Here is a 9,164-nt window from a genome sequence, read left to right as displayed (position 1 = left end):
GGGCTGATCCCATTGAGGGTAAGGAACAGGGCTGATCCCATTGAGGGTAAGGAAAGAATGGGGCTGATCCCATTGAGGGTAAGGAAAGAACAGGGCTGAGCCCATTGAAGGTAAGGAAAGAACGGGGCTGAGCCCAGTGAGGGTAAGGAATGGGGCTGAGCCCATTGCGGGTAAGGAACGGGGCTGATGCCATTGAGGGTAAGGAACAGGGCTGATCCCATTGAGGGTAAGGAACAGGGCTGATCCCATTGAGGGTAAGGAACAGGGCTGATCCCATTACCCCAATGGCTGTTGCACGGTGCTGAGCCAGCGGTGCTCCCACTTGCAGGCGGCTGCGGGGCCATGTATGAGATCCACATCGAGTCGGAGGAGTTCCGGGAGAAGCGGACAGTGCAGCAGCACCAGATGGTGAACCAGGTGAGGGTACCCAGCTCTGCTCGTACCGCAGCATCACGGCTCTGAACGGGAGCTCTGCTTGTCGAGGCCTTTGCGTCGCGACGGGACTTGGCCCCTTTTTATGTTGGTCTATTGCAGGCGCTGAGCGAGGAGATTAAAAGCATGCACGGGCTGCGCATCTTCACCTCCGTGCCCAAGACTTGATGGAGCTGCAGGAAGGGGGAGGGAGGGGGGGATGCAAACAGTGACCTGGCCAATAAACGTGTAGCTGAATGAGGAGGCTCCTGAACCAGCACTTGGGGGGGGGGAGGGACAAAAGCTCCACCAAAGGGAGCTGTGCAGATAGAATAATGGGGGCACACAGACAGGACAGTGGTTAGAAAGGAGAGCAGGAAGAAGAAACTTTATTGCCTTGCCAACATGGTCCCTGTCCCTCCCTCTGCCCCCCCCCCCCCCCCAGCTGGGGCAGTAAAGCTGCTCTGCCCCCCTCGCCAGGCACTTTGTATTTCCCATCCCCGTCACTGTTGCCATGAGGGGAGTTTAAGGCTCTGGGCCAAAGTGCATCGAAATCCAAAAAAAGCACTTCTAAAAATAAGCTGTGGCTCTGCTGCCCTTCCCCCCTATGGGAAGCACAGGCTGGATGCAGCCCCACAATGGCCACGTGGGATCAGCTTTGCTCCAGCACTGCAAACAGCAGCGTGGCATTCCAGAACTTCTCCCTATGCCTGCACCAAACAAAACAACCCGCTGCAAGCTGCACGATGTCCCACTTTCCCCCACTGCAATTGTTGCCAGACATGAGTACGTATTTGAGATAAGAAGTGGACAAAACAGTGGCAGGCACCACAGCTCAGCCACCAGCTACAGGGTGACACAGGCTGCTGCAGCACAGCACTAATGGCTGTAAGACTGAGAGGCAGCACCAGCCTCTCAGCTCTCACCATCATCCGGCTCTTTGGGGCTTGTATCGCTGAGGGTGAAGGGGAAAATGGCTGTGGACAAAGCAGAAAGGAGCGGCCACGACTGGAAGTTGAGCGGGTCCTCCCAGGGAATGTTCTATCTGTCTTTGGAACCCAGCTTCTCAATGAGCTCCTGCAGCGGAGCCAACTCCCGCCTGTCGATCAAGTTGAATTCCTGGTAGGAAAAAAGCAACGTCAGAACTGAACGTGATGCTCAAAGAACCACTAAAAAACAAAGCTCCAGGTCCAGCCAACACACAACAAGCTGCAGGTGAGAAGTGTGCCAGGCTGCTCAGCGCTATGGGCTGCCACACAGTTATGAGATATTAAGGGGAGAAAAGCTGCTGTTGCCATCTCAGAATGAGTTACTGAATTATAACCCCTTCCCCTCTCAGATTCTCTTTGAAGTCTGGTCCCATTGCTAATAAATAAAAGTAGAGAGGGAAATTCGAGCATTTACAGCCATCTTGCATAATAAAACCCCAAACAGTTCATGCATGAGGGTAAGAGCTGAGTGACCTCCCCTACAGCACTGCTGTAGACCTTCAGAAAGAAAGCAGGCTGTAAATTCCAACTCCCTTTAAAGGCAAATGGGAACAAATAGCCCTGGGAGAGGCAGCTGAGCAGCTGTTCTGCACCTCACCTGCACAAAAAATATAAAGTGCTTGAAGGACGTGTTAAGATGTGCCTCCTCCTGCAGCCTCATGACGGAGTCGAAGTGCTGGTGGTAAATGTGGGCGTAGACACGGAAGAGTCGCTTCAGGATGGTCTTGGCCACAGACATGAAGTTCTTGGGAAAAGGGACGCCTGGAAAGTGTTGATAAAACAAAACAAGACTTGAAAAACCCACTAAGACATTTTTTGGTGACTCTGTGCCTCGGTTCTGGACGCAGGGCACGTCATATTGTGCCACTGCAATTACCGATCTTTGATGGGAAGAGGGTTTCATCATCCAGCTGATCCTGGACCCAAGTCATCAGGTAATCAATGTACTTTGGCGCAGAGCACTTAATTGGTTTCTTTATGTTTGTCCCGTCTGCCCAGTGGTACTCGTATCTGTTGGGTGAGAGAACGAACAAATTCCTTGGCCCATTGTGGGAAGAAGAGGGGGAAGAAGCATTTGAAAGCCCTTTTCTGGCCACTGGGCCCCACAGCTTCCTCCTTATCGTGGCACGGAATGACTTTGCAAAGTAAGTGCTGTGTGTGGTGCTTTGCCTTTACATCTGAGCTCCTCGAGCCCAATACAACAGCTTGGGTTAACAACTCCACCCCAACAACTGCAGCAATAGCCACGTGTTCAACCCCCAGAGGCCCCACATCATCAGCGTTCTGAAAAGCACCATCTCAAAGTGATGCGTGCTTATCAGTCTTACAGCACTCTTTTCCCTACAGAGAGGGGGGGGAGAAAATGACGTCTTGGCTGTTGTTTCTCAATAACCAACAAGTAAAACTGAACAGTGCACTTCAAACAGGAAGTCCTTACAGGAAGCACCCCCAGATATAGAAACAGGAACTCACAATCTAGATACTTCTGGTTAGAAAAGCAGGGCAGGATTTTACACAGCACTGCAAATGCTGCTCCCCAGCCAGCCCCCATGCCCTGCTTTGTTTTCTTCTTCCATGGTGCCTCAGCCTTCTACAAATCCTCTGCTCTCTTCAGCAATCTGATCTCAGCACCTGCTGGGTTGTTGCTGTCTCACGTCCTGCCCCATTAGCAGCTGTGGTTTTAGAATTGCACGCACTCAAAACCACACTACGGCCTCTCAGAGCTCAGAACAGACTGGGGCACGACTAAATGCTGACAGCAACATCTGGCACTTCCACACTAGGTTCAGTCTCTCCATTTTCCTTAAAATTAATCTGCTACTGGTACCTCATGGCCTTTCTAACAGCCCCACAGGGCTTCATATACAGGTGAGTGCCTGAAGGAGCACAATGATGTACCCAAACCCCATCCAGACTCATCCCATCCTCCTCAGCTTTTAGACACTCACTTCAGAGACCATCCAGCCACTTCCCCAACACAAACTGCAGCTGTAGACCACCCCAAACTTCTTACCTAGGTCCCGCAGACATGACTGGGCAGCTCGCCTCTGTGCAAAACTCCGTGATGGTCCCATAGAGCATATTGATTTGGTTGAAGAAATCCACAGCTGGAAAGGAAACGCGTCAAGTTGATTCCAATTGCTACTCATAAATAACAGCTTTATGTTCCAGACACCTTCATTCCGAATGTCAGCCCTCAAGGCTTACTCCCAGTCCCCAGTCCCACACTGGTGGATCTCCATCTCCCATGACTTACTGTTAACTGCAACCCATTCATTTAAGTCTTCACCCTCTGGAAGCATAACAGCTTGCCTGAGGTTACCACTTCCAAGCGTGGCCTCGGCATGTTTAAGCAGCTCATACTGATGGGATCCCTCTGGAATATTCTTCTTGGGTTTGAATGTTTTCGAAGATCGACTCCCACTGAGAAAACAAAGAGAAATGCTTCCTGTGAGCCCTTCAGCAACGACCCCTTTTCAGCAGTATTTCCCTCCTGTTACCCATTGCTCTTTGCCATTCAGCAGGTCCAGCTGTGGTGACACCAGGCCTCTTTTTATCCACCGTCAGGGTGAATGGATCCTACATGTGAGTGTGTTTCTGACAGCCACGTGCAAGCTGACCTTTATAAATCACAACGAGCATGTGCTGCAAAGGCCCAAAGACAGAGCAGTGATGGCTGCATTCAGTCACACTGCAAACAAGCCACCAAGGAGCAAATCTACTGGCTGACTGGATCAACTTAATGGGGTGAAAGCAAATTGTATAGGAAATAACATGCTCAGAAGAGCAGCCTAACGCACTCCAGCCCTAAAACACACATCTCTACTGCAGCTTTAACCATCCTGTGCTGTGTCCAACCAACAGTCACACAACTGTATTACTCCACAGGGTAAGGCAGTGCTCAGATGAATACCAGCGTCAGAGCTCATTATTGGCTTTATATCCATGCACTAAAACCAACGCTGCCAAGAGATGACGGCATTTCAAACCACAAAATCTTCACTTTTGGACGCCCAGCTCACACAGCTCACTGCCACCACGCTCTGTGCTGGCTCTGATGTGGGGTGATGTGAGCCAAAGCACTGCTGGGGGTACAAGCGTTTCCTGGCACTGCTGCTTGCTGCCCACCCCCCCAATTGCACACAGCCGGATGCACTCAGCCTGCACACAGCTGGTGTCAGCTTCCTGATGCAGCACAGCCCGCTGGCTTTGCACACTGTGGGAATAAAAGACCTTATGATCCAACTCGTTCAGCTCAGCCACTGCTCCCTGCAACGGTGTGGGAGGGAACACAGCCCCAGCACAGTGCTGATACTGGGTCCCAACACATCACTGGCAACAGAATGAGGCTCTCCAGTCCCTTCTCACACCTCAAGATGTCACTGCTCCTTCTGACACCTTTAAGGATAGAAATGCATGAGTGTTCACATCTACCACCCAGGTATGTAAGAGCCCATCCCTACAGCTGGTTATGGATGCACTCACACAGCAGATATCCAAACCATCCCCAATGCAGCCAGGCTATACCCACCTGCTCCCTGCACACAGCTGGGCTCACCACCACCCTCCACTCCCACTGCAGCCCCCAGATGGGAGCCCCACACACAGGACAAAGGCCTCCCCCTCCCCTTTGCCTCCCCATCAGCCCAAAGGCTCCCACCAAGTCCCTCCCCATCACAGTTGACCCCCCCAGCCCTGCAGGGCCCCAGCTCTTCCTCAGCCCCTCACCAGGCCCCACAGGCCGCCCTCAGGCCTCGCCTAGCAAACCGAGCCCAGCAGGCCGCATCTCTCCCCCAAACCCCCACACAAGTCGCCCTATAGCGCCTATAGTCACCCTACAGGGCCTATAGTCGCCCTATAGGGCCTCCCCAAAGCCCCCCCGGCCCGTACAGCGGCTCCCAGCCCCCAGCCCCGGGCACTCACAACAGGAAGCTCATGGCGAGCGCCGCGGCCTGAGGGAGAGCGGAGCGCCGCCGGCAGCCGCAGCTCCCGCCCCAGCCCTAAATCTCGCGAGATCAGGCCTCAAGCGGCACCATCACTATGGCGCCCCTTCCTCCTCTCGCTCCCAGCCAATAGGAGCCGCCGTGCCCAATTACGGAAGGAAGCCACGCCTCCTTCCCTCCTTTTAGTCCCGCCCCCTTCATCTCATCCACCACTCAGCGCTCAGCACCGCGCCGCTCGCTGCGCCGATTGGCTCCCGCCGCCAGCAGGGGGCGGATCCTGGCGGTATATAAGCGGCATGTTGGGGGGCGCGGCGCCTGATCGCCCCGTCGCTCCGTGTGCTCGTTCTCCATGGCCGCCCCGCTCTGCCCGCTCCGCACCCTCGGCCGGGTCACGCTCCGTCCCCGCAGCCGCCGCCTGCACCTCAGCGCACCCAGGTAGGGCACAGCAGGGCCCGCCCGGTGGCACCGCTGACCCTCGCAATGAATGGGGCCGGACCCCCAGCGGCCGCACCGAGCGCTGCAGGCTGATGAAATCCCGCCGCCTCCTTGCGTGGGGATGGATGGGGGTGACGGGGGTCGGGATCGGAACCGGGATCGGAACCGGAGCCGGGTTGGGGCTGTGCCCCAAGGGGTGACTGACCCCAAGGGGTGACTGAGCGCCGGGTCACCGCGGTGTGTCAGTGCGATGTGCTTTGCTCCAGCACCGGGGTCGGCAATGCCAACGGGGTGTGCGGGGCAGAACCGTCCCTTATGGAGCGGGTCGGAACCGTCGGGTTGTAAATGAACGGCCCGGAGCTGAAACCAGGAGGATCCATTGATAGAACGGCGCTGCGATGGGAGCCATCATCAGAAACGGCGGATCCAGTTGCCCGGAATGTGTTTGGCAGAAGCTCCGTTACCGATTTAGATCAGAAATGCGGGCGAGGAGCTGCCGGGACACGTTTGAGATGGGCGGGTACCCCCCCCCCCCCTCGGCTTTGGGATCGAAATCCTATAGCCCCATGTGTCACCATGTAGAGATGGGCGAAGCAATGAGCTTGGAGTCCAGCTTGAAGTATTGGCACCTTCCTGGGATGGCTGTGCACGGCAGCTGTGCCCCCTGCAGCCTCGAGGTTCCCACTTCCAGCAGTGGAAACTCCACTTGTATGCAATGAGTTTTGCTTCATGAAGCAAAGCTGTCATGCTTTAGAAAGGAAAGGGTGACCGGCTGCCCCCAAAGGGAAGCTGGCAGTGTGGCATGTGGGCTCCTGAACTCACTGAGTGCTTCCTCAGGCTGCAGGAATAGCTCTGTTCCTCCAGTAGCTTTGTTTGCAGGGCTGGAATAGCTGCTTAATGTAACAGGCAGGAAAAGAAAACAGGTTTAAGGCTTGTGCTGAGCTCAGCTGCAAGAGCTGCTGCCCTGCCTTGGGGGTAATGCCTGTTTGCTGTGCTGGTGTTGCACAAAGCTTGGGTTTAATGGCCATAACACTGCTATGGTGATGCTTCTTATATTGCAGAGATGATGCAGTTGTGATTTCTGGAAGGAAGCTGGCCCGGCAGATCAGACAAGAAGCCCGTCATGAAGTTGAACAGTGGGTAGCAGCTGGGAACAAGAGACCTCACCTCAGCGTGGTTCTGGTTGGGGAAAATCCTGCAAGTCACTCGTATGTGCTCAACAAAACCAAAGCGGCTGCTGATGTTGGTAAGTCTTGTGCTCATCAGACTCTGCAGCTTGAATATGTGGACTTGGTGGGCCTATGTAAAGCACCAGCAGGGCTTTGGTTTGCCCTTAATCAAGATACAGTTATCATTCAGCACGGTCACACTGTGCTTTGATGCTTTCAGTCTTGCAAGCTGAGATCCTACTTGGTTTCCCAAACGTACTTCTGGAGGAAATGGGTTGAAAAAGGTCCAGGGCACACGGTGGTTTAATTCCATGCTGGGTTTTGTGCTGTTAAAACCTTCTTTGGAGCTGAGATTTCAGTCTGACGTCCCCTTCCTGAGGTGAGGGAGGTCCACAGGAGGTGCAATTGCATTTGCATCATAACATGTTGTTGTGTGGTTCCTCCAAGCCCCCCACACTATTGGAAGATGGCTGCTTTCAAGCAGTCTTTCCCAGGGATGGCTGCACAGACAGACAAATGGTCTTCAATCACAACTTACAAGACGCATGAAGGTCTGCAGCCTGAAATGCAGTCACTGTTGCACGAAGCATACGATGATCCTTGATGTGCCCGTATCAGATTTGGTGTAGAATTTAAACCAAACAGCTCAAATTAGCACAGACTGGGGAAGCTGCTGCCCCACTTGTGTACGTGCCACTCTCTAATCCAGCACTTTGCACAGGAATCAGCAGTGAAACAATCCTGAAGCCAGCTTCAATTACTGAGGAGGAGCTACTGGATTTGATCAGCAAACTAAATAACGACGCCAACGTGGACGGCCTGTTAGTGCAGCTTCCTTTACCTGGTGAGTAGCTGGGCTTCAATCTGCTTTTGAGTTCACGTGCCAGAAGGAGATGTAGCTCAGGAGTCCTCCTGTGACATGACAAGTGGTGCTGTGCCACGGTGCAACCTTAAAGATGACACTGCTCCATCATACAGCTGCCTGTAAGTTGCTGGGGCAGTGGAAATCTGATCTCTCGTTGGTGGTATCAGCTTCATGCACCAGGAGCTTAAACTTGGCTGTAAAGCTGCAGCTGTCTAAAAATATCCCTGCTCCATTAGCAGTGTAGTCCCCATTTGGTTCCAATCCCCTTCTGCTGGGAGCTGTTAGCCTTGAACTTGCTGGAAGCTTGGAATAGCTTTGAGCCCCCAGATTGTGATGATTTCTGAAGGACTGGTGCAGCAGGTCAGTTTTTTTGGCTGATCCTTTACTCTTTTTTTCCTTCTTTTTCTTTTCCAGAACACATTGATGAGCGGAAGATTTGCAATGCTGTGACTCCAGACAAAGACGTTGATGGCTTTCATGTAATAAATGTGGGACGCATGTGCCTTGACCAGTACTCCATGCTTCCAGCCACTCCATGGGGAGTGTGGGAGATCATAAAGAGAACGGGTAAGCTGCTGCAATATTTGGCTGCTTTTTGGTTCAGCTCCAGCTTGTATTTGTCCTTAAGACTCTGCTTTGTCTACTTCAGGCATACCAACACTGGGGAAGAACGTGGTGGTGGCTGGCCGGTCAAAGAACGTGGGGATGCCCATTGCCATGTTGCTGCACACAGATGGCAGGCATGAGCGGCCAGGAGGTAGGAGCTTGTTCTCAGAGCCCCCCTGTGTACCAGAGTTAGCTCTGCACACAGGCAATCACTTCAGGGTCTTCTTTAGTTAGTTCTTCTTTACCAGATCCCTCCTTCTGACTGTAGGCAGGTTTGTCATCAAGCTCTTGTGTTTCTGATGCTTTCCCAGGGGGTCTTGAAGGTGGAGGGTTAGAGAAGTTGCCATACACGGGAGTAAAATGCTTCATGTAACCCCTCTTGCAGGTGATGCCACGGTAACAATATCACACCGCTACACTCCCAAAGAGCAGCTGAAACAACACACGATCCGTGCTGACATCGTGGTAGCAGCAGCAGGTAAGACTGAACAGCCAGTGCAGGTGATGTGCACAGAAGCTGCTGCATTGCAGCTTGTGTGGTGTTTCAGATGGGAGTCTCCTTGCAGGAGATGGTCCTGTTGGGATGTGTCCCAAGGCCTCCCTGCCTGAAGCAGCTCTGGCAATATAGGAGAATCTGACACCCTTATGACAGCTTGCAACTGCTGCAGGCAAGGGTGGGCTGTTTAAAACAGGCAGTTGAGCCTGTGATAAAGCCCAGGACAGACCAACAGAACTGTTTGTAGCT

At 53.3% G+C, this 9,164-nt stretch overlaps 3 protein-coding genes across 4 annotated transcripts in view; 2 read left to right on the top strand and 1 right to left on the bottom strand.

Annotated features, from left to right (window-relative positions):
- BOLA3 (bolA family member 3) overlaps positions 1-669 on the top strand; it is a 2,659-nt gene extending 1,990 nt beyond the window's left edge. Inside the window, exons 3-4 of the mRNA XM_015882996.1 lie at positions 329-417; positions 535-669. Coding sequence (XP_015738482.1) covers positions 329-417; positions 535-600 — 155 coding nt within the window. The 3' untranslated portion in view covers positions 601-669. The remainder of the gene's footprint in view (positions 1-328; positions 418-534) is intronic.
- A 512-nt stretch (positions 670-1,181) lies between these two features.
- Positions 1,182-5,353, bottom strand: MOB1A (MOB kinase activator 1A). Of its 2 annotated transcripts, XM_032448863.1 has the most exons (6): positions 5,325-5,353; positions 3,658-3,824; positions 3,415-3,508; positions 2,278-2,411; positions 1,999-2,162; positions 1,182-1,530 (listed from the first exon to the last, which is right to left on the bottom strand). In XM_032448863.1, the coding sequence occupies exons 1-6, from the start codon at positions 5,336-5,338 to the stop codon at positions 1,453-1,455; spliced, it is 651 nt and encodes a 216-aa protein (XP_032304754.1). In that variant the 5' UTR covers positions 5,339-5,353; the 3' UTR covers positions 1,182-1,452. The 2 variants fall into 2 exon arrangements, with proteins under 2 accessions (XP_032304754.1, XP_032304753.1); XM_032448862.1 differs by lacking the exon at positions 5,325-5,353 and adding an exon at positions 3,902-4,046 and having other exon boundaries at positions 1,182-2,162.
- A 295-nt stretch (positions 5,354-5,648) lies between these two features.
- The window catches only part of MTHFD2 (methylenetetrahydrofolate dehydrogenase (NADP+ dependent) 2, methenyltetrahydrofolate cyclohydrolase), a 5,979-nt gene continuing 2,463 nt past the window's right edge, over positions 5,649-9,164 (top strand). The window contains exons 1-6 of the mRNA XM_015882992.2: positions 5,649-5,779; positions 6,841-7,025; positions 7,670-7,792; positions 8,228-8,380; positions 8,463-8,570; positions 8,805-8,897. Of these exons, the coding sequence (XP_015738478.1) occupies positions 5,694-5,779; positions 6,841-7,025; positions 7,670-7,792; positions 8,228-8,380; positions 8,463-8,570; positions 8,805-8,897 (748 nt within the window). The 5' untranslated portion in view covers positions 5,649-5,693. The remainder of the gene's footprint in view (positions 5,780-6,840; positions 7,026-7,669; positions 7,793-8,227; positions 8,381-8,462; positions 8,571-8,804; positions 8,898-9,164) is intronic.

This window comes from Coturnix japonica, chromosome 22 (genome assembly GCF_001577835.2).
Source record: "Coturnix japonica isolate 7356 chromosome 22, Coturnix japonica 2.1, whole genome shotgun sequence".
NCBI lineage: Eukaryota > Metazoa > Chordata > Aves > Galliformes > Phasianidae > Coturnix > Coturnix japonica.
This window is presented reverse-complemented; position numbering and strand designations above follow the sequence as displayed.